Genomic DNA, 23,803 nt, shown 5'->3' on the forward strand with positions numbered 1-23,803 from the left:
CGGTCCTCGCTGGTGGGGCTGGGTGTTCCTGCTGCCCCATGCTTTCTGCATCTCTTTGGCTTGCAGATCGGCACTATGCAGAATTCCTTCGCGGGGCAGAAGTTTGGGCTACAGATCAGTTTTGTGTCAGGAGCAGGATCTGTGACCTGCCCACAGTTACAGAAAAGTTAAAGGCATTTCAGTTCTTGAACAATTAAGTTTAAGCTCTGTGCAGAATTCTCCTTGGAGAGATGAGTAACTAAAGCTTCTCTGGAAGCTCTGCTCGGTTGCAGCCTCGCTAGCTGATGATGTGGCAGGGTTGTTGGGTAACTGCAAATGGTCTTTCACGGTTACAGACATGAACCGTAGGAACCCCGGGTTCTGTTCCCAGCTCTGACGCTCGTTTCCGGCTGTGCCTACGGCCAAGTCACCGAGGCTGGCAGGGACGTGTCCTTTCCCGGCCGTAGCTCTAACGGCATGAACAGGTTCTTGTCCCGGGCCTGCCTTGCTTGGGCAGTGCCGTCTCCACCGATCTGCCGCCTGCTCAGCTCTTGCACTTTCTCCGTGGTAGATTGCAACAAAGCAGAGGGGAATGTGTATAAACTGCAATTTTAAGCTGTTTCAGCTCCGCAGCTGCGCCTGTGAGCTTGTGTGGCCCGAGGTTCTCATTCGGGAAACAGATTCCTGGCCTTTAGTCAGCCGAGTCCGCTGCAGCAGAGGTGTTCTCCTCTGGTGGGACCGCTCGGGCAGTTAGGCTTGAGTTGTCTGGAGGTCTCTACTCTTCGTAATAAAAATGTCATTAAACTCATCAACCTTCAGGTGCTGGGGGGCTGGCCTAAAGGGGCATATAAACAGTCCGGGAAAGATCCAGCGATGCCCTAGACACTGAAACTTTTCATTTCTCTTGCAATACCTTGCAGCGAGTGGCATGGAGATTAGCATTTATCACCAGCAGAAGAGTTATCAGCTGCTTTCTTTGCTCCTTCTGTTTTTCCCTGCTTTACATCTGTTTGCTTTGGAGTGGAATTTTTTCGGGCGGTAGAGTATGACTTTCCACAGCGAGGCTGTCTGGCGATGTGCGAGTGCCAGACGCTTCTGAGATGGAAGAGAGCTGTGCTCCTACTCTTACTAATTAAGCACATTTTTTTTCTTGCTTGCAAAACGCTTTTGTTGTGGCATCTTCTGGATTGAAATGGTGTGTCACTAATGTCAGATATCGAAAACGCTGCTGCTACAAACGTTGTTCTCCTGTTAAATTTTGTGTCAGCGTTTAACAGGTATATTTTTTTCATCTTACTGTCATGCTTGTGTTTCTTTTCTTAAAGTTTTATTTCTTTTAAGTTGTGAATAGTTGCTTTCGTTTTGCTTTTGGCATTCTCTGTATTCTTTCCAGTCCTTTCCCCTATCTACTTTTTGCCTCCCTGCTCCACTCTTATCTTCAAACAAGCTTTTGCACAGGAGCACGTGACTAGAGCAGCCTTCCACTGCTTGTCGTCTAAAGGTTGTTCGCCTTCAAATCTCTTTGAACACCCTCCCCTTCCTTTCTTCCTCTTTTCTTTCTTCTGGACTTTTCTTTCTGAACAAGAATGTTTCTGTAGTAATGATGCCAAATACAGAAATTTGTATGTTTGAGAGGATTTTTAAATTATTCTTTTACTTTAATATGACACCATCCTGAACGTGAACATACCTAATGCCCTGCATTAGAGAACTTGACCAAGCAAGACTTTCCGTTAGCTGGTAGTACCAGCCATTTCTGGTGCAGCTCATTGTGCTCGCCGTTCATCGCCCTCTGCAGTTGCCCGGTGCGGAATTGTCCTCGTGGGAGTTCTGTAAGTGTCAGGTTGTAGTCGAGACAGATCGAGGTCTGAGCCTAGCTTCGCAAGTGGAGCAATACAACGGCAAAGGTAGTTCCTCACCTCCAGTAGTGGAACTGGTAATGCCCTTTCCACCTCTTTCATCAGCCGTCCTTTCTCTTGGCATCGGAGAACAAGGAGACTTGGTGCCTACAGTGCAAAGTTGGTTCTGAGATCAGGAACGTCTGATGCTCGTGCTGAAACTCACTGCTTCCTGCACCGCCGGTGATTCCCTGTTGACCAACTGAACACTTCCAAACTCAACCTCGCTAGATTGTTCCGTGTCTTAAAGCTTTTTGTTTCTTATGTTAGTAATTTTCTTGGCCTGTTATCTGAATTAGTACTGTTTTACTGTCTTGCTTGTTGTCTTTTGCCTTCACCTGCTTCTCCAGGTCAGGACGTTAGAGCTAGGAAGGGTTCTGGTGAGTCATGTAGCCCCAGGAAAGGCTTAATTAAAGCTAGACTTCAGTGACCTAGATACAAGCCCTTGTGTTACAGAGACATTGAAACCTTCCCATATGACTTAGTTTGGTTTTTAATTATTCCTTTCCATTAGAAAGGAATTTTTGGGTTTTTTTTTCCAATATCCGAACTAAGTTTTCCTAGCTGCAACTTAAGCCTGCTTCTGTTCTTTGTTGTCCTTCAGATTACCCCTGGTCTTGGTGGAACAGTCTTCTGTGTATCAGAAGATGTGCGGGTATATCCCGAGCTCCCTCTCCTCTAGGCAAATGACCCCAATTTCTTTGCTCTTTGCTTCTTAGATTCTTTAGCCTTGCATTATATGTCATGTTTGCAGGATGTCTTGGCTCATCTTCCACTCCCCTGGATGCTCTCCAGTTGGTTTGCAGTGCTTCGGCTGTGGCTCCCGCTCCCCCCTCGTACTGAAGGCCCTCTTCTCAGCGGGGTGACGTTACCGACTCACATTCAGCCTCTGGTCTTTTTCTGCAGAACTCCTGTACAGGCTTTTATTCTCTTTTTGTAGATAGAGTTAATTGTGTCTAACTGCTGTATCCTTTAGTCTTCTGTCGGCCATCTGGCTGGTCAAGGTGTCTTTGAATTTCTTCGTGTCGCTTGGTGTTCTTGCAGTCCCGAGGTGGTGTCCTCTGCAAGTTCCACACCTGTATTCCCCTTCCCCTCGCAGAGGCAGTTGGTGACAGTACTGACCATTAGGCCTGGAACAGGGCTCTGGTTCAAGGCACCTCGCTCAGATCTCCTGTTTTGGCAGGAAACTATCGATAAGTATTCTAAGCATCCTTTTTTGTTGTGGGTTGGCTTTCAGTGTTGCTGCCATTCATGGATGAGTTGGTGGTAATGGCAGGAAATCCCATTTGAGGTTAGACAAAACGGTACTTCGTGGAGATGGAACTTGTGTGGGGAAATGCTCTCTGTCTAGGGAACATGCTTTTGTTTTTAAGCTGGTGCGGATCTTCTCAAACACAGTTATCACCGCGTACGAGTCGGGCTGGTTTGTTTTGCCCTTTTACTTTTCTCATAGTCTGCTCTGTTAGGGTCACCGTGAGCCCAGCTGCGAGGGGCTGTAATTCATGTATGCGTTCTTCTCATTGCTGTTTCACGGGGCTTCAAGGCTGCATGGTAGCGAGTACTTTCTATTCATTCTGAGACGTAGGATTTTTTCTTTCATTTTCCAGAACGAGCACCTCAAAATTGAGATTTCCCCCCCCAATTTTTGGAGATTCTCTGGACACAGCAGACTTTAATTTACACATTACTTTTGTTTCCCATTCAAAAGCTGCTCATCTAAAACTGCTGCTTGATATCTGGGTATCATTTTTCAGCCCAAAGATCACCATTTTTCAAAACTACAGTTAATAAAACAGTCTTTCTTGATAGTCTTTTTTATTTTGTGTTTTAGGGTTTTGACCCACCGCATCAAAGCGATACAAGAACTATTTATATAGCAAATCGTTTTCCCCAGCATGGCCATTATGTTCCTCAGAAGTTTGCAGACAACAGAATCATCTCATCCAAGGTAAGGAATGAATCTGTCCTGGGAAAACCACTTGATATGTTAGGTAAGTAGTTGTGTGGCCAGCGTGCGTGTGTGTATTATGTCTGATGGTGCACAGACAGATCAAAAATGAAACAAGCTCCAAACTTTTTGGGGAAGAAAGCTGGGCTGCTTCCTACGTAGTCTTTCTCCTGCTCTCGTCCCTCTCTCCTCAGATCCAAAGTACAGAACAATTAAGCATTAAGAATTTCTGAAGAAAAGTAGGTTTTAAACCAGTGTTGCCTGTGTCTGAATGCGATGCGCAGAACCGCTGGTGGTGCGGGTTTATAACACAGCCGCACGGTGAGCTCTGCACAGAACAAATCAGCAAGGGGCTGCGTGTGCAGATTCCCGTCCTAGCAGATTCCCAGGAGGACTGATGGTGGGGATGAGTCTTGTTGCTGTAGCGCAGAGAGAAGGTTACAGCTGCAAGAATTGATCTCTTCTCTGCCAGCCAGGACGCGAGCAGCCAAACGGCTCCAGCTGCTCCTGCCCCACGCGGTAGAGAACGCTTCAGACTTCGACTGGAAAGGCGATGCAGTTGCTACCCCTGCTTACCCCTTAGCTGTACCGAAAAAAATATCGGATACAGCAGCTCTGAGTGGCAGTAGGGCAAGACCAGAAGAAGGATTGGGTGGGGGAGGGAGGTGGGAAATAAAAATATTTAGGATAAGAGAGTTTAATGGGAACAGAACTGAATTTCACTGAAAAATTGTTCATTATATCACAGCTGTTCTCTCTCTCCCTCTTTTCCCTTCAGTACACAGTGTGGAATTTTGTTCCAAAAAACTTATTTGAGCAGTTCAGAAGAGTAGCCAACTTTTATTTTCTGATTATATTTTTGGTTCAGGTAAGTTGAATAATACTCAGGAAATTGCAATTTATATTGTAAATTCTGCCACTGCTTTTTGTTCTATGAATTTAACTTCTCTACTTACACATTCTGTCTGTAAGAAACAACACATTTCCAGCTTCTCCGGGAAAATAACTTTAAAAAGAATTTTATGCCCAAATTTAAATACTGTCCTTAGTGTTCATGAATGCTAATATATGTGAGTGCAAAGCCCCTTGCACTGCCAGCACAGGGGCTCAACTGTCTGCCTCAAAATACACTTCAAATCTGTTAAGTTCGTAACAGAATTCCAAAGATGTTTTTCGATTTTTGTGGCCGTCGGTGGTGGTTGAATAAACCGGGAGTTTTACCCTGTGTGTCTCTAAGTGCTGCCTGGAGATCAGCGTGCAGAAATGCAGACGTTCAAGTTCACATGCATGAAATTGGGCAGCGTGTTTGCTCTTGAGCTGAGCATAGATTATTGTGTATTCTCATTGTAGGTGGGATCTTGGTTTTCTAAATCAACATGCTATTGTCATGCAGTTCTAAGGTCCTCGAATTCCATTTGTTCAGATAAAATGAACACACAAAATTCACAGCTAAGATTGACATTTTGTCAGTTCTGAAGACCTCAGTTGATGTTGGTACAGCCTGGGTCAGAAAAAATACTGTGGCTTTTGTAGCAGGGTATATCTCTTCTAATTAAGAACATCCACAAGTATATTAAAAGTATGACAGTCTGCAAATGTTCTGTGGTCTTTGCACCTCCAGCTCTGTAACTGTACTTGAATTCTGTTGAGCTATCGCAGGCCTAGTAGATGAAGGATAAGTGAGAGAAAGGTTGTAAGGAGAGAGAGTAACTTTTGAAACACCAGTTAATGTCTGAGACAGAGACAAGATTTTGGGGCATACAAACTTTTCTTCCATTGTAAAATAGAATGCTTTGAAGGTATGCAGCCCTCCACACTGATTAACCACCATTTACAGTAAGTGTCTGAAAAGGACAGTACCTCATGTGCCAAAAAGCGGGAATGGCACAGAGTTAATGGGATTTCTGTGTGCGAGATGGCAGTAGCAGGCCAGTTCTGTGTTTTTAATCCGTTGCCTCCTGTGTCCCTTGTTCTTGTTCTTTCACATTTAGAAAGAACAAACTTTCTGGTAGGCTGAGAATTCCTGCGTGGGGCATGACTACAGTCCCATAGCTCTAACGGAGTCTAACACAGCGCGTTGCCAATCCCATCCTCCTAATGAAGGCTACTGACCTTGTCCTTCCTGTCATGGTGTTTCATGCTGTTTAACATACTGTAGCTTGAGGAAGAGGGGGGCATGCTGGAGACGGAACATGAATGTTACTTACAGTAACCACAGACCATGTTGCATTTTTAAAGCTTTTATTTCTTCTTAATGCAAATTTACCTCTTTAGTTCCATTTTGAGTCACATTTCTTTCAACCTGTTAGACTGCAGTAATATCTGCATGTGATGTCAGTGGACAAATACGGATCTAAAGGCAGAACTCCTATTCCAAGTGTAATCCTGTGCTTCCCTCGGCTCGTGACTTGGGTGGATGCCCTGATTTGTATGGGAAATGTCTATTGGGAGCTGAACAGGAGAAAAGCTGCCGGCATTTTTGTTCATTTGTTAGAAGGGAAATCTGGTTTTAGTCAAATCCCATTTGGAAGTTCATGAATATCTAATATTTTTTTTTCTTATAAGGCAAAGGTGCCTTTAAAAGTTGGTCACCGTGGTGTCTTCCGGCATATGAGCCTCATGTGCCCAAGGTGCAGTGTCTGTCATTACCACCCTGCTCCGCGGGGGGTGACAGAGCCCGGGCAAGTTCTCATGGTGCGACGTAGACATGCGGCACAACCCAGTCCTCGCTGTTCACCGCACGCGTTGGTGCCTGACGCGTGGTGGGAGGCTGCGTTTGGGCGGCGCGAGGCTCCGTGCCGGTCGTGCGACGGATGCCTGCCCGGCTGGGCAGCAGGCTGAGGGCCAGGGTGTTCTGGTGAAAGGCAGGAGGTGCGGGCTGCTGTGACGGTTCCACCAGCACAAAACTTGGTCCGTTTTCACATGTGAGCCTCTCTTGAGAAGCGAGGAGAGAGTGTAGGTGGCAGAAATGTCATGGTTAACTCTGTTCAGCCAAAAATCAGATGCTTTTGGCATGGGTTTTCTTGGACAACATGCTGCCAAGCTGCAATTGCAATGCTACGGTTGAAGAACAGACAATATTGCAGGCTAGATCTGATTTTTATTGTCTTCTATAAATTGTCTGTCTTTCAGTGAGGGGAAAAAAAAAAGCTCATGCATGTGTTTTAAGGTGGCATAATCTGTTCTCTCTGTGAGGTTCTTGGCTCTTAACAGAGTAAACTTACGTATGATTGGTGTGTTGTTTTTCTGTTTTTTCTTTAACGGTTCCCAAAGCAATGCCATAAGTCTCAGGTAAAGTGGATCGAATCAGTGTCCGTGGTTTTGAATAGTTCTTGTGTTCATTTTCTTTACAGCACTTGACCATGTTGGGTTTTTTCCTGCAGCAGAGGAGAACCCCTAACAGCCCCCCACGTACCAAATTGTAGCGTGTACACCGCACTTTTGGCATGCCAGCAATAATAGCACAGATTGCAAGAACTGCATGTTAACTCGGGGGAACCTGAAAGGAGCCATCTAAGGAGGAGTGTTCTCTATACCTAAACTGCTGGAATTACTATTTTAACCTTTATTTTCCCTCTGAGGTGGATGTTGTTATGCTCTACATTACTGCTAAGCAGTAGAGAGCATTGAATCAGCTTTGCAAAACGTAGATTTCCTTCCTTTGTAACAGACTTTTGAATTCGTCTTTGTAGGATGAAAACATATCCTCCTTTTGGTAAGGACTCTCAAAATCGGCACATGCGTTACAAATGTGATCGAGTGCTCCGTGCCCCAGAACCTTTGTTTGCACCGTTACTGTGTTATTAGGTGTCAGGAAACACTGCAGAAAGTGCAGTAAAAGTACTCACAGTTTATAATGAGGAGTTTGGAAAATAGTTGTCATTTTGCTTCACTGGGTTTTGGTCGGCGTTTGTTGTTTTGGTTTTTTTTTTTTTTTTTGAAAGTACAATTGTGAAAACAAAATTTGGGCTAATTTTCGTATTTTCTTCTCTTTTAGCTCATGATAGATACCCCTACCAGTCCTATCACCAGTGGATTGCCATTATTCTTTGTCATAACTGTGACAGCCATAAAACAGGTAAAGGGAAAAAATCTTGTAGCATGAAGTCTTTCTAAGGTAATGTTACTTAACGAAGTCTGACCAAGGTAATCTTGTTTTTTTTTTTGGTTTTTTTTTTTTTTTTTTGAAAGTACAATTGTGAAAACAAAATTTGGGCTAATTTTCGTATTTTCTTCTCTTTTAGCTCATGATAGATACCCCTACCAGTCCTATCACCAGTGGATTGCCATTATTCTTTGTCATAACTGTGACAGCCATAAAACAGGTAAAGGGAAAAAATCTTGTAGCATGAAGTCTTTCTAAGGTAATGTTACTTAACGAAGTCTGACCAAGGTAATCTTGAGATACTAAAAACAAATTAAAAAGGTGTAGTTTTTAGAAAGGATTTTGTATTTAATGTTTCTGTTAGACACTCAAGCATTTTGGTTAGTTGTCAAGTGCTCAGTGACTCCCTGTGGTGCCCGTAAATGGACAGTGAATGGCTGTCAGGCAGAATTTTTGTCCAAACATTACGTGTCACTTGCTGTAAGACCTTTTCTGAAGGCTCCTCACTTATTCCTTTGGCACATCTTGCTGCATGTTAAAACCAACCCTCCCACGTGACACGCGGAGAAAGGAGCTTGGGTAGATGAAGCAATGGTGCGATCTGTGTTTGTCAGTAGTTAGAAGGCAAATTTTGCCCCAAGGAGTGTGGTTTATGGCGTAAAATAGATATTAACTGTAAATCCTGTACCAGGCAAAAGGTCCAGTTTAGAAAGCTTCTGATTCTGTTTTCTTTTTCTTTGGTTGCATGAAACATTTTGGAGTGCTTTATAGTGCTTTAAATGAGAAAAGTCTTCTGAGTTTAATAGAAATATTGTTCAAGCATCATAGTACATCCTACTGAGACCTAGAGCCCTGGAAGGAGAATGCTAAAAAAAAAAAAAATTACCGATTTCCTTTAAAAGCTTAAAGTGAGAGGAGAAAGAAACAGGCACATAAATAAAGAGGTGATGTGGGTAGAAACTGTAATCTATTCTGCAGGGAGGTAATTTTCAGGAACTGTCCCCTTCAAAGGGTTTGACAGGGCTGTCTGGGGAAGAGCCGCAGTCGTAGCAACTGAAAAGAAAGGAGGCTGCTGTGGCGCTATAGCTGGAATTCCAATTTGCCTTCTGTGCCAGTGAGACCCGAAGCCACCCCGGAACAGGGCAAAAGCAAAAATAGCTCTGGCTTTCAGGTGGATAGAATGGTGTTTGGGGCAGAGGGGATCTTAATGCTGGAGTAATATTTGAACTAACGTTTCATCTTGTTGTTGTGCAATTTGTATATGTTAGAGTGCCCTAATCCTATTCAACTGCAGTTGTTATAATCACTCCAAAAAAATCACATGTTCAAGAGCTGTAGTCATAAGTAGGCAGTGGAAAATATCCCTTAAAGCTGTGTGAACAGAAGGAGATTGTGCAACTGAATTATAAATATTGGATTTTTTTGTTCCAGAAAGAAATGGGACTTGATTGTGTAAGTCTAGAACAGTCCAAATAATCTATTACCACCTTGTTTCCAGATGTCCAGTCTTGGGAAATTTAAGTCTCTTACCATCAATTGCAAAGAACTGAGATTCTGGCATTCCTTCTGGAAGGATATGCCAAGCATGAAGAGTTTTTCTGATTGTCCCAGTATCTCTGCAAGGACCATTGGAACCACCTAAGCTGGTCTAATGGACTCCTAGATTTATCCTACCTGCTGCAAAGTAGGCAAAGAGTATTCACGAGCTGTTAGCCTGGGAAGGCAATTCAGCGTGCTATTTCCAACAGGCTGCCCTTGGATAAGTGGGAAAGAAATCTTCTGTTGGAATGCAGAGGGGAAAATACCCAGTATGGTCTCAAAACCAGCTCCCATTTTCTCTCAAACCGGAAGGGGAATAGGAAGCAGATTTTAGGGGAAGAAACCCCTTTTGAAAGCTGCAGGGCCCTGGTTCTGTACAGTTTACATCGGGGTAAAGGTTAGACTGTAACTTGGTGGTCTCTCAAAAGATGAAGGGGAAAAATAGAAGCATTAACCATGTGCAGGTTCGAGAAGCTTAGCAGTGTGTAGAAAATCTTTCCCCTGCTTCCAGACAGCCAGGTAACATGGCACCTCTAGCAAACCCCAAACTCAGTCTTACTTTAATCTCAGCCAAGGAGATGGAACTTTTTCTTCTTGGAAGTGCAACTGCGCCTAGGTCAGAAGAAGGACGTACAAGGCTGCAAAGTGATGCAACTCATGCTGTGTCATTTTCTCTGTCTTGTTAGCCAGGGCACTTTCCTCCTCGTGCCCGTGAAGATGTGTATCCAGTCCTCAGAGGAGTCCAAAATTAGAAAATAGAATAAATAAAAACAAAACAAAAAGTTAAAAAAACCCCAAACAAAATACAACACAATAAAGGTATTTCCTCAGGAACTTTAAGGACTTTAGTCCTTTTCCATAAGTTCTTAGGTATTTAGCAAACAAGCTGGTTGGACACAGATGTCAGGCAAATTAGAAATAACTACTTTGCAGGTTTTGATTAATTATAGACTTAAACTGAGAATGAAAGACCTGCTACTGGCATATGCAAGCCTGTTTTAATTTTGTCTGTTCCTCAAGTACGTCGATGCAGTTATTTAAGCACGACTTAAGAATATAACTTAATTGAGGGATTTTAATCTTTAGTTTCTGTTCATGCAATTAAGCAGCATTCCCTGTATTCCTATTGCATCTTTCTTTTTTCACCATATTTTTGCAGTATGCGCAAGTGAGGATAAGGAAGTCTCTCAAAAATGCCGCAGTGGGTAGATTTTGGGGGGAATTTAACCTGGCCACAGTGAGGTGGTTCTCAGGAACCCCCTGGTGGTGGAGGCAGTAGGTGTCAGGTGGGGGAGGCGCTGGAACCGGTGCTTTCCAAAAAGGCACATCTCAGCTCTCTGCCAAACGACCGCATTGCTCAGCTGTTGGGTTTCCAAGGCACATGCCCCAAGGTTACTGGATGATGGTTAAATCCTGGCTGCCTTTGGTCAGTCACCTTGAACGAAGAGCTGCAGGTGCTGACTCCTGATGCTTTTCCATACTGATGAGGAAGTGCTCTTGGAGAAGACTTGGGGGCTTTAGGACTCTGATTTTCCAGTGTGTCTCTGTCTGGCTGCTGTTACTGCACACTTATTAATTATTTGGTTTTAAGCCATTGGCATACAAAGCTTCCCTCTTTCCTTTCCTTTTGTTTTCCCCCTAGGTAGCGCCGTCGTGCTGTCCTCACTCATTTGTGCTAGTTACAGCAGAGGTGTGTGAAGGTAGAACTGCAAAACTCTAACTGTAACATGCCAAATTCATCTCATAACTTTCCTCTAAACTCCAGCCAACCGCAGAATTCTCCAAACTACCGCTGCATTTGTACTCTTTGTATTATCCACACACAGTGTCTGTAGCACTCTACGATGGTTTGGGATTATGCCTGCTGTTTCAGAGGGCCCCCTTCTTCTGCCTGCAAACTTCCAAGGAAGTGGTTTTAACTCTCACATTTTTTTTCTTTTTTTTTTTCAAATACCTACAGAAAAGCATTTTAGGAGATGTCTCTCTTACTGCAAATCAGCTGAAGGAGCCTTGCCAGGACAGGAGAGGCACTTGAACTTCTGCATAGACTGATCCATTCCTTGTGCTTGCTCCTTTCCAAACAGTACCTAGGCTTGGGATCAGAGATCATGCTGTTGGCAGTCATGCTCTTGCAATGTATTCCTAGGAAAATAGAAGGGGAATAATAGACCTGGATTCACTCTCAGGAATATTTGCACATGTGTGCATGGGATAAAGGGCGCTTAAAGAGGTGCTGAATATCGGGTAAAGGAAAGCTGCTTAATTTATTCATTAAACTCAGTTGCTGTGCACTCTTGAATTACGACTCAAAGAACTAAAACTTTCTCAGTCATCTTTTCTTGCTGTGCAGAGCTGGTGTGTGAACAGCCTCTCGTACAAAACTGAGAAATCTTAAGATTTCGCGAATAGGCTATGGCAGGAACTGTAAGAAGTGCTGTGTGGTGTGACATGAGGAAGAAATTTCAGACCGTTACTTCTCTTTAAAAAGAAAAAATCCGTAAGAGAGACCGGGAGGGGCTGTTCCCAGTTTCGTGGTGTGTCAATCCATGTAGATGAAAGATTGAATGAGCGCTTGTTCGTCTTGCCTACGGAAAACATCACTGCCTGTTTTAACAGAACACGGGACTGTTAAGTTTCTTCACCACTTTTGCTACTTTATTTGCCTTCACTTATCTGTGTACAGTGAGTAAAAAATTACGAGGTTTCCCAAGTTCTTGAGTACCAGCTGTAGTGGAAACTCAAGGGAAGTTGTTAATCATATTCAGGCTATGCAGCAAATCATTTGAAGCACATTTGCTCAGGAGATATTTGCTATGTGTACAGGTTTCTTGCTTAAGAATTAAATTTGTTTGTGTTCTCCGCAGGGTTACGAAGACTGGCTACGCCATAAAGCAGACAATGAAGTAAACGGTGCTCCTGTTTATGTTGTTCGAAGTGGTGGCCTTGTAAAAACTAGATCTAAAAACATTCGGGTATGTGCCCAAGGACAAACTGAAAATTGCGTTTCTGTTGCATAGCTAAAGCTCTTTGTTCATTACTAATCATCGTGGCCTGTGTCATCATGATTCGGTAATAATGCTGAAATTCGTTTGTGTGCACTTCATTAGGTGGGGGACATCGTCAGAGTAGCCAAAGATGAGACTTTTCCCGTTGACCTGGTGCTTCTGTCATCTGATCGAGTCGATGGATCATGCCATGTTACTACCGCAAGCTTGGATGGAGAGACCAATCTTAAGGTCTGGGTTGCTGCTGTGAAATGCGATGTAGTTAATTTGCGGTGCCATTTTATTTCAGCCCATTGGAGTGCCCCCGCCCCCTGCCCTGTGCTCCGGTGTCGTTAACTTCATGGACACTGTTTTACAGACACACGTTGCAGTCCCAGAAACAGCAGTGTTGCAGTCCGTTGCCAACCTGGACAAGCTTGTAGCTGTCATAGAATGTCAGCAGCCAGAAGCAGATCTATACAGGTATCGCTTTTTTAGTGAATATTTTGAAATTAAATCAGAATTAAGTTTTTAATGTTAGTAAGGTTATGCGTCTTGCTGGAATTAAAATGGCTTACATTTTAGGTTTTGATAATTAGCATAAGTGTTTATACATCTGTACTTACTAAAAGTTGCAAGTGACAGGTTAAATTTGAGTATTTCAGTAGTAAATCAGAAATTATAGGATAATATTTATCTTTTGTATTTTAATCGTGACACTTGGGTATATTTCTGTTCTAACCAGTAAACTTGTTTCCAGATTTTAAAGAATTAAGTGGCCCATGAGTCTGAGCAGGTTGGAGAAAGAGTTGTACAGGGTTCTGCCAGGAGACTTCAGTACTATATAGTATTTTTTTTTAATGGAATTAACTCAAACCGTAGCAAATAGTTGTAAGCTGATGTTAATTCTAAGGGTATGCGCTGGTCACGGTTGTTTTTTCTTATGCTCAAGAGAAGATTTGAACTCTGTTCTTCAGCAGCAAAAATTTAGATTAAAGCCAGTTGTATCCGAGTGTACTTCTAACATCAGCAAGCAGTGCCCTAGACGCTGTAACAAACAGCGCCGTGGGTGACACAAGTAATATTCCTGGCCACGTTTCTCCTGAATGGTGTCATGGAAGGTGGTAGCTGTCCAGCAGTAGTTTTCAAAACCCAAGTGTATCACAGCATTGGGATCTTTGAGAAGTACTAAATTCTTAAAAACTAAGAGACTTGGTTTGAACTGCTGTCCAGGCACTTGGTCTGCAGCTCAGTTCGTGGAGAGCATCAAGCTAAGGGACCATCCCTGTAGAAGTACATGTCCCTGTTTGCAGCTGCGGCCGTGCTAAATGTGCAGGTGTCAGATGTTAAAAGCAGAGTAGATTGGCTTTATTAAATGCAAAATTATATTTCTGATGGGTAATATGCTGACTTGTATTTGTTGAGGAATTATTCCTTACTGAAACATCAAGAAGTTGCAATCTGTTTTAACTGCGTAAGAAATACAATCTTTTGTGGTTTTGTTAATAAACCTAATGGGCTTTCCCAAAGGACTGCTCCTTCAGAGGGTAACTGTGCCTGTTGTTAAATATCTCGTGTAAAACTATTGCCAGTGTTGCCATATTGGTTTAGTTTGGTTGTTAATGGAAGTTGAGTGTTTTGTATCTGTGAACCCTTAGTGACTGTTTTGGAAATGTAGAGGAGTTTTTATGTTTTTTGAGTCGTTACGTAGACACTTCTAACACGTGGCCATCTTCCGTAGGTTTGTTGGAAGAATAACTATAAGTCAACAAACTGAAGAAATCGTACGGTAAGTAAAATTTAGTAAGATTGATGTTGAGAACTGATGGAGGTGGTTAAAACATGACCATCACAGAAAGGACTTGGTGTCGGATATACGGAAGGGAGGGGCTTTTTTACTGGAAGCGCCAGTTGTAGCTGCACCTTCAGATGGAGATGAGAAAAAGTCAGTGAAAGAAAGTTCATTGCTACCCAGTCTTTCAGATTTACTAGGACAGTTCTAGAAAGCATGGCTGTTCTGAAGGGGGTGATTTTTAGGCACTGGTAATCAGCTGGTAGCTTTGTTGCTATTTGCCATTTAAAACATCCATTGATTTTGAACATTTTCCAGCAGCATATTTTGTAGACTACAACAGATCCCCCGTTACCTGTTTATCAGAGGCACGGAGCGGGTGTTTCTACTGTTGAAATTCCTGGAAATGATCGGTCTGCTTTGTCAAAGCCTTTGCTACAAGTTGCAGCTCTTAGTGTGTATTTCAGACTGCTGTCCTACCTGGGCTGTGAAAAGAAGTGCCTACATCTGTAGCGGTCAACACGCGAGCGTGTGCACATAAAGCCGTGTGGGCACGACCACGTGCTCGCCGCCTGTCCCTGTGCGGTCGTAGCAAGGAGCATACACCTAAACACGTGCCAAAACACACAAATAAAGGCGTGAAGCCACTTACAGACCTTCACGTGGACTTCCTCAGAAGATTGCTGACTGCGGTGGGTGGGCCCCAGCTAGCAGCCAGGCGTCACCCTCGCAGTGGCTCATCCACTTCCCACCACCACAACAGGACAGGAGAGAAATTGGAAGGGCAGGGGTGAGAAAGGTCAGGGTTTGAAATAAAGACAGGGAAATCGCTCACCAGAAATGGCCAGATTCTAGGGATGTTTAGCATGCCAATTATTTAATTGTTTTCTCTTGAGGGTTGTTGATAATCAAGCTTTCAAAAAACTTGGTCACCTCTTCTCAAAATGAAGTGCTGTGTTCTGGTGTGTAAATGTGCCCCAGAGACAGGTAATCCTGCTCTGATTTTCTGACCCTTCTAATATCCAAAATGTTCTCCCTTACACATTATTTTTAGTGCAATTTCTACCTGAATCCAATACTGAGGCGGTATTCTTTTCCATGTGATGTGTGCCTTCAGTCTGACGAACTGAACGTCTGTCAACCCGAGAGCCGCCTGCGAGGCTGGCAGACATCTGTCAGTTTTAGGCAGGAGTTCAGAGCCATCGATGATTTGTCGGTGATGTTGCAAGAAATATGGGGATGTGGAAGGCAGGTCACCAGGCCCCAATTCCAATGCTTCCCCACAAAAAAACCCCACACAAACCCTCCCAAAAACCTACTTGGCTGTTTTCTAAGGCCGCTTTATGTGCTCCGTCACTTAGAGCTTTTCAGAATTCATTGCGGCCAAGCTTGAAGGTTCAGCTTTGGGATAATCTGTCAAAATAATTTAGCTGACAACATATAACAGAGCCAGTTTAAAGGGAGTGTGAAAAGTAGTGGCAGGTTGTGACTGCTGGTGGCGCTGTATCTCCTGTCTGGAGATGATAAACTGAATCCTGACTGTCAAGGATAAACTGGTCTAGTCCTTGGTGCGCTGACTCAGGTTTTGTGGTTTGGGATTGTCAGACTGCGTTTACAAACTGCAAAACCCACTCGAATCCAGAAATACACACTAGGTCTCTGACAGGCAGAGGTTAAATGCCTGAGCATTTAGTCCCTTTTAGCTCAATATTTCAGTTCAAGTTTGAGCCTAATACAGTGCAATGTAACGAACATATACTCCCTGTGTAGAGTTGTGCACGTGGTATTTGTGGTGGTGACTGTCACATTTGCAGTAACACTTAGTTCAGTGCTGGAGTGGGGGGTTGGGGTTTTGGTTTTTTAGCAGCTCCGGGTTATGCTTTCAAAGGAGCTTCAAGCCCAAGAGCTTTGTTGTTGTAGTGGTGGTCATGGCCTGCTGGTGGTACAGGTAATGGAGACGGAAGGCGAGCGCAGGGCGTGTGTGCCGCAGCGGGGTGTATGGTCTTGAACTCTTCTGCTCATACCCAGTATCTCAGCCTGGCCGCTGCGGCCGTTCAGTTTTTGCTTTCATTTGAAACACTGGCAAAAATAGCGAATGTGATTTTATTTTTTGTTATTCCAAACCAACCCTGCTGGCAGTTTCTAAAGGTGATACAGCCGCGGGATAGGACATGCAGCCCTAACCTTACATGAACCTTGGTTCCAACTGGACCTTTATTTTCACAGCGCTGTTTATGGTTAGCTCTGCCAATTAAATTGATGTATGGTTGTGGTCTGATAGATGGGAGGAAAAAACGTTTATGAAATTTTACTCTTGTGTTAGGAAGCAGAACTTGCACTGCTGTGGTGGTGGCATGTCCATCTAGTTCATCTGTGTTCCTCTGGTCTGGATAGCTTTTGAGCTTCTAGATCATTTCAGTCTGACAGAGGGGTAGACATAGGGTCGGTAAAATAGCCAAACCCTCAACAGCACTCCGGCTGCCCTCTGAACTCGGCAGGGCTTTTGCCTGCTGCCTTCTCGGGTAACTTGCAGGTGTCTCTGAACCGGCCGTTTGATTTATTTAGCTCAGTCACTAATTCCAGGCTATTGAACAGTGGTGGGAGGGTATGGCAGTGACAGCGGAGACACAGAGGGAAGCGGAGAGCTCCGTGGAGGTGTGTGAGGTGTGGTGAAAGGGGCAAGCGGGCTGAAGGTGGGCCGAAGTGAGAGCGGGGTTGGAGTTGTTGCGGTGGGAATTCGTAGGGAATATAGGGCAACTCTGCACGGGGAAACTGGATTTCACTGGTCCTACAGAATAACTCATTTTTAAATGCTGATATGTCTATTTCTTTTTAGACCTCTTGGGCCTGAAAGTCTCTTACTTCGTGGAGCAAGATTAAAAAACACTAAAGAAATATTTGGTTTGTAGACATCTAAATATTTAAAGAGTATTCTGTTCTTAAAACATGTTGATGAACTGTGGTTTAATTGTACTTACACTGAAGAAATGTAATAATCTTGCTGACTGTTACCTGAGGGGATATGGTTATAGATGAAAGTAATGATGTGCTGAAGAATCTCTAAGGATATAAAGTTCCAGCTCTGCTCTGAAAATATCTGAAGTGGTTTGATGAAGGAATAACTTAAATGCAGTGGATAAATGCCTGTTGTTACTGTCACCCATTGTTCAAGACTTTCTCCTGAGATTTACCGTTCAGATTTCCATAAAGTGCACACTGAGGAGCAGTGCAGTCGTAATGATTAACAGCGTTTTAGCAAGTGTTAAAATCACTTTGGTAGTACTGTTGTATTATAGCAGAATATTGCAAACACTTGCAAAATACTGTCTCACCATTGTACTGAAGTAAACACAAAAGCAATATCACCTCTTGATTTTATCCTGTGTCCCTTAAAATGAAAAAAAATCTGCAAACTGTGTATATGCAGAAAATAAAACATAACTCTTTGTTCCCCCCCTTCCTTCCCAGGTGTTGCAGTGTATACAGGTATGGAGACAAAGATGGCATTAAATTACAAGAGTAAATCTCAGAAACGGTCAGCAGTAGAAAAGTATGTTTATTTTCTAATATCTTTCATGTTTGTAGAGTTGTAACTTAGTTTTTCCTCGGTAGCTTTAAAGCCCCGAAGATCCCGTCGTTGGGTTGTAGGCAAGGGAAGAGAGGATAAAATCTGTTTCTTGATGTTTCATCCTTTATTGATTCTTTCAGTAGTGTGCGAAGTTGAAATACCCAAGCTTAGAAAGGACCAAAGCAGAAGTTGGTTCAGGAGGTTTATTTTTGGGATGTGGAGCTCGTTTAATGATAGGTGAAATGCTGCTGGAACCAGATGCTCAGAGATGGTTTTCACAACAGTCTCAGCCTCTGCTGTTCTGTGCATCCTTTACTGTAAAACTGCACCATGCCTTCAAAGAGGACGGGCTGAATGGAAGTCTTAATCACTTACAAATCTTTGTCCCGAGTCTAGTATTTGATATAATGGGGAATAGCTTTGTTTCACATGGTCTAAAGGATGTAGTCTACCCAGATGTGTGTTGCAATGAATTTTGCTTCTAGCACAAGTCGCAGCCTCAGTTTTTAAAACAAATCTTTGTTTGTAGTTGTGGGGTAGGTGTCACTATAATAGAGATTTACAATGTTGAACCTTGTGAATTGTTTTAGAAGGAAAAGGAGTTCTGATACGCTGCCTCTATTCCAGTCACTAAAAGTCTGAGGTAGCCTCCGGGCATGTTTTTGCAAACATGGGATCGATTATTTTCTATAGCCAGATACAAAAGGCACTCTAGAGTGCACAAGAAAAGTTCAGTGATCAAAGCAAGGGGTGGAAGATGGTCTGGCTAGCATTACGGAATAGAGAGGCAAGCTTGAGGCAAGCTTGACCGTATCCTGGTATAGCACGGCCTGGGTTAGGTCATCAGGTGCACATGGTGGTGCCCTTCCAACTGAAGAAAAGGGCGCAGCCTTGGATTTCTGCTATGGTGGGCTGTACTGCCTTCACGGTCTTGTTAGATACTCAGTGACGAAGAGAAGGATAAATCGGCCCCCGGAATCTTGGACAAGAGGTGTGACCCAAGGCAGCTGCTGGGGTGTTCTTGCACCTGAGGCTATTCTTCATATTGCTGCATGTCGAGGGTATCTTAGTCAGGTGCAGGATTTATTTTCGTATCTGTTGCCTGCTTGTCCCATAGAAACTTTATATCCATAGCAAACACAGGATACATTTAAAAAAAAAAATTGTCCAATAAGTTTTTGATCAATTCATGTAACCACAGTGTGGGCACAAATTAAGTAAAATAAACTGAAGTTGCTTTTTTTCCCCCTCTTTTTAGGTCCATGAATTCCTTTTTGATCATTTACCTAATGATCCTCCTCTTTGAAGCCATTCTGAGCACTATTTTAAAGTATGCATGGCAAGCTGAAGAAAAATGGGATGAGCCGTGGTATAATGAAAAAACAGAGCATGAAAGAAACAGCAGTAAGGTAAGGTGTGCGCATCGAGGAGCCCTCGACCACTGTGTGCTGAGTGTGGTATTTATTGTGTCTCTACTCTTGCATGTAGGCGTGTATGCCACATGATCCACTTGCAGCTCTGTGTGCTGTTCTCTCAGTATTTTTGAGATAGTCCTATGTAGCCTCACCCTTGTGTAGAAATACCTTACCTCTTGTTACTGGTTGGACTTTCCTTCCTATATGAAAAGACCAAGCTTTTTGAAAATGTTGGGTTTTGTTAGGACATAGAATGTTTTGGGTTGGAGGGTACCTTTAGAGGTCACCCAGCCCAACCCCCCTGCAGGAGCAGGGACACCTTGAACCACATCAGGTTGCTCACAGCCCCGTCCAACCTGGCCTGGAATGGTCCCAGGGATGGGGCCTCCACTACCTCTCTGGGCAACCTGTTCCAGTGTTTTACCACCCTCACTGTAAAGAATTTCTTCCTTAGATCCAGTCTAAACCTCCCCTGCTTCAGTTTAAAACCATCCCCCCTTGTCCTGTCCCAGCTGGCCCTCCTAAAAAGCTTGTCCCCCCCTTTCCTCTGGGCCCCCTTGAAGCCCTGACCGGCCGCACTCAGCTCTGCCCACAGCCTTCTCTTCTCCAGGCTGAACACCCCCAACTCTCCCAGCCTGGCCTCAGAGCAGAGGGGCTCCAGCCCTCGGAGCATTTCTGTAGCCCTCCTCTGGCCCCGCTCCAACATATTTCTGATGTTATGTGTTCTTATTATAGTTACTGTTCTTTTGGGTGTCTTTTGTCATTCCTTAAATGAAAGGAGGAGGAGGAGGGCTGCTGTTGTGCATGTTCTGCTGCAGTGATTTCACAGCTCAGGCATTCTGGGCATTCTCTGATGCTGAGATTGTTCAGACAATTTTGTAAGGCTGTGATTTTGCTCAAGCTCCTGTTCGCCTTCTCACTGTTCTGTAGAGATTGGAGGGATACTTTGAACTGTTCCTGAAGTCTGCAGTTCTGATAAGTGTTGGTTTGCGGTGTTGGGGTGTTTTTTAATAATTGTGTGTTTTCTGTGTCCTGTTTAATTTTCTAACACACGCACCTCCACACCCGTCTCCCAGAGAATTGAGAATTGAATGTGCTCACTGGGTGCCGTGTGTGCAGAAAGGTCCGAATCCCAAGTCGGGAGCGTTCTGTTTGGCTTCACAAGCAGAGTGAAATACGCCGTGGTTCAGGAAGGAGAAGTTGTTTGAGAATGTCTGATCCAAGGGCAGCTGAGAGTTCACTGGCATTTCAGTAGAACATGCAGCCTTGAGAGGCTTGTCATGTGAAGTGGTTTTGTGGTTTAACTGGAAAAGCATCTTTATCCCAATGCTGTGTTTTATTTAAAATTATTAATTCAGGTTATCGCTACAGTTATCACAAACTTGTCCATGTATTCTAAAATACTCTTGTCTAAAAGTCTGGCTGGTGACAGTACTTAATGAATTTAAAAGTTTACAGATTTAGTGACTTTTATATTTAGTACCTGCACCCCCTTAGCGCACTTTGAACTGTTTGAAGTGGTCAGTCAAATAAATTCTTGGCTCCTCTCAATGTGCAGTGGTTGCTCTGTCGTTGGACTAGCCCGTGGAGCCCCGTCAGTTCCAAACAGAATCAGGAGAAGTATTCACTCAGCCTCCCTGTTCTTTACCTTTGCCTCAGGAGCACACAGAGCCGTCTGTCTGTCTGCAGTGCCGCTCCCCTTCTGTCCTGTCTGTGTTTTTCTCTCTCCCTTGTTTACTTCTGCTTTGCATTTCTCTACACGCCAACATCCTTACCTGGGGTGCGTTCCTGGTTCACCTGCCCTGCCTTGCGCAGGTGGATTGCTGTTCAACAGGCAGTGCTCGAGGAGACCCGCCAACCTTAGCAACTGGCACTTCTCACTGGCGCCTCTCTGGCATGAGCTACTGCTCTCAGTCTTTGTCTCTTCTGCTTCAGTTTGGAAGATCTCTTAAGGCACAGAACTTCCTGAGCTTTTGTCAGACACTGCAGTTACTGGTGCTGACTTTCGGGGAATATCAGTCATTTGCCCTCGCCACTTACGGCTCCTTAGAGGCGCCTATGAATGGTGCGGTCTGATGGAATGGGGGATGCATCGGTCTTTTCAGACCCAGCTCTTCCAGGAGACCTGTTGGCAAGCAGAATCACCAGGGAAGTCAATATTAATTGGCAGCCCTCCTGACAGGTTCAGTGGAAAGGACAAAAATTAATGAACTTGAGAACGGAACACCCAGTCAGAGCTTCAGGCAGCCTTTCTGCATCAGTCTGAGGGCGTGTTACTGGGGCAACTGGAAATGCCTGCAGCGTCGCTGGGTGTGTTGTCTCGCTCCTGCGCGTGGGACGCGGTCTCCTCCGGCTCTGTCAGTCTGTCATTTTTCATGCATATTGAAACATAACTCAGTAACCACGTTTCGCCTGATCGCTGCAGTAATCTTTACATATTCTCTTTTTCTCTTGTAGATTCTGAGATTTATTTCAGATTTTCTTGCTTTTCTGGTACTTTACAATTTTATTATACCTATTTCACTTTATGTGACTGTTGAGATGCAGAAGTTTCTTGGATCTTTTTTTATCGGCTGGGATCTTGACCTCTATCACGAAGAAACAAACCAGAGAGCACAAGTGAATACTTCAGACCTCAATGAAGAATTGGGACAGGTAGAGTAAAAAATACATTGTCTCTTTTTTTCCCTTCTATTTTCTACTACTTTTTTAATATTAAAATTCATTACTGCAGACTTTATTGGTTGCACTTTGATTTCTGATTAATGTAAAAATAAGGTTTAGATGTCTGATGACAGAAATTAAAATTTTTACATGATGAAAAAAGGTGTGTAATGGAGAAGGGAGGGTTGAGTTGGGCTTTTTCTTTCTTCTAACAAATACATGCAACTCCAAGTCTGGTTTTTGTTTTATTTTATGAAAGGTAGAGTATGTGTTTACAGACAAAACCGGTACATTAACTGAAAATGAGATGCAGTTTCGGGAGTGCTCCATTAATGGCATAAAGTACCAAGAGGTCAACGGTAAACTAACTCCGGAGGGGTTCTCTGAAGATTCTCCAGATGGAAACAGGCATAGTTTGGTAAGATTTTCTCTCCCCCCCCGCCCCCCATTCCTAGATAGTGTTTTATTTCAGAGCAAGGTTCTTCTAGCGTTAGCATTTTTTTAAAAAAATCAGAATTTCTGAATAGATTAAAGCTATTAAGTGTTGCTGAGAAAATAGTATTTATTAAACATGTTGAGATGTGATTATTTAACATGGAATACTTGGCAGGTTTTTAAGTAAAAATGTATTTTTATTAAGTATGTTCAAAACTGGGCTGATATGCAAATGTTACAAATGAAGTTTTCTCTTTCTTGTAGATGAAAGAGGAAGAACTCTTCTTGAAAGCCGTTTGTCTTTGTCATACAGTGCAGATCAATGCAGATCAAACAGATGGCGCTGATGGTCCCTGGCTTGCCAATGGAATAGCATCCCCACTGGAGTATTACGCTTCTTCACCAGATGAGAAAGCTTTAGTTGAAGCTGCAAGCCGGTGAGTTGTACTGCCCAAACCATCTCACGTCGAAGCTGCCTGCTAGGGCAGGCAATTCGTGGTGAAAGCAACCTTAAAGATTGGTGGGAACGGCTGTAAAGCCCAGGGCCTGGCACTGTCAGTTCACTATGGAAACACACAAAAACCTAAGGCATATATAAAGTGGTGATTTAAAATATGTATGGAAATCCTTGAGACATTATAGTGGACAGAGTATGTTGCTATTAAAATACTGTAGAAAGTGGGCATTCTTTATTTCCTCTAGAAATAGAGAGCAGTGATGGGGTATAAGGGTCCCTCTCTCTCTTCTTTTCTCCGCCTCGTCCCCCCCCCAAACCAATCAATAGGCATTATGTCTAAAGTGATGATTAAATGCATATTTTTTTTTTCCTTTTAGGGTTGGAGTGGTATTTACTGGAACTAGTGGGGACAGTATGGAAGTCAAAAGTCTTGGGAAACAGGAAAGGTACTCGGTTTTACCCCTTGTTCCTTTTGAAGGACAGAACAGTGGTGAAGGTTAATACGATGTGCTCCTCTTAGTCCTCTCTGTTCATGAGAAAACCTTGCCTTGCCACAGCGTGCTCTTTTTAATGCTTCTCCCTTGATGCCTTCAGGGCAGCTTGCATTTTACTCCTTGCCAGTTGAAACGGAGATGCAAGAACTTTGTGTGACTTACTCTGTGTAGGTGTGTACTTAACAGTTTGTACCTTTGCCCATTCCTCAATGCTTGAGACTGTAGTTGCGTTGGGAGGCTGGGTTGCTCATTCAAGCCTTGCAGTTTGTGCTTTCAGAAGTTCCCAGAATCAGCCTTAGGTATGCATAATCTAATTAGATGTCCTAAGCTTTCCCCAAATGAGTAGAAGTATTATTGATAGCTGTGTGTCTGTGGGATGTCGTAACACCTTTTCTCCATTCGATCTCAGTTAGTTGGCAGTACTTTAAGCTTAAATGTCTAAAACTAACTTTCTAAACCAGTGGTAACATAAAAAACAGTCTAGTTATCAGGGAACGTATACTCTTTTTTTGACCCCCATATATT

At 43.5% G+C, this 23,803-nt stretch overlaps 1 protein-coding gene across 1 annotated transcript in view; it reads left to right on the forward strand.

The window, feature by feature from the left end:
• Positions 1 to 456: 456 nt before the first annotated feature.
• The window catches only part of ATP11B (ATPase phospholipid transporting 11B (putative)), a 57,279-nt gene continuing 33,932 nt past the window's right edge, over positions 457 to 23,803 (forward strand). Inside the window, exons 1-17 of the mRNA XM_035891150.1 lie at positions 457 to 546; positions 1,778 to 1,915; positions 2,482 to 2,532; positions 3,709 to 3,825; positions 4,604 to 4,693; positions 7,823 to 7,903; positions 12,334 to 12,441; positions 12,577 to 12,705; positions 12,833 to 12,936; positions 14,195 to 14,242; positions 17,082 to 17,146; positions 17,714 to 17,795; positions 19,072 to 19,222; positions 21,686 to 21,883; positions 22,152 to 22,310; positions 22,592 to 22,764; positions 23,162 to 23,230. Coding sequence (XP_035747043.1) covers positions 457 to 546; positions 1,778 to 1,915; positions 2,482 to 2,532; positions 3,709 to 3,825; positions 4,604 to 4,693; positions 7,823 to 7,903; positions 12,334 to 12,441; positions 12,577 to 12,705; positions 12,833 to 12,936; positions 14,195 to 14,242; positions 17,082 to 17,146; positions 17,714 to 17,795; positions 19,072 to 19,222; positions 21,686 to 21,883; positions 22,152 to 22,310; positions 22,592 to 22,764; positions 23,162 to 23,230 — 1,853 coding nt within the window. The remainder of the gene's footprint in view (positions 547 to 1,777; positions 1,916 to 2,481; positions 2,533 to 3,708; positions 3,826 to 4,603; positions 4,694 to 7,822; positions 7,904 to 12,333; positions 12,442 to 12,576; positions 12,706 to 12,832; positions 12,937 to 14,194; positions 14,243 to 17,081; positions 17,147 to 17,713; positions 17,796 to 19,071; positions 19,223 to 21,685; positions 21,884 to 22,151; positions 22,311 to 22,591; positions 22,765 to 23,161; positions 23,231 to 23,803) is intronic.

The sequence above is a fragment of the Egretta garzetta genome, unplaced genomic scaffold (genome assembly GCF_000687185.1).
Source record: "Egretta garzetta isolate BGI_Z169 unplaced genomic scaffold, ASM68718v1 scaffold663, whole genome shotgun sequence".
In the NCBI taxonomy this organism is placed as follows: Eukaryota; Metazoa; Chordata; class Aves; order Pelecaniformes; family Ardeidae; genus Egretta; species Egretta garzetta.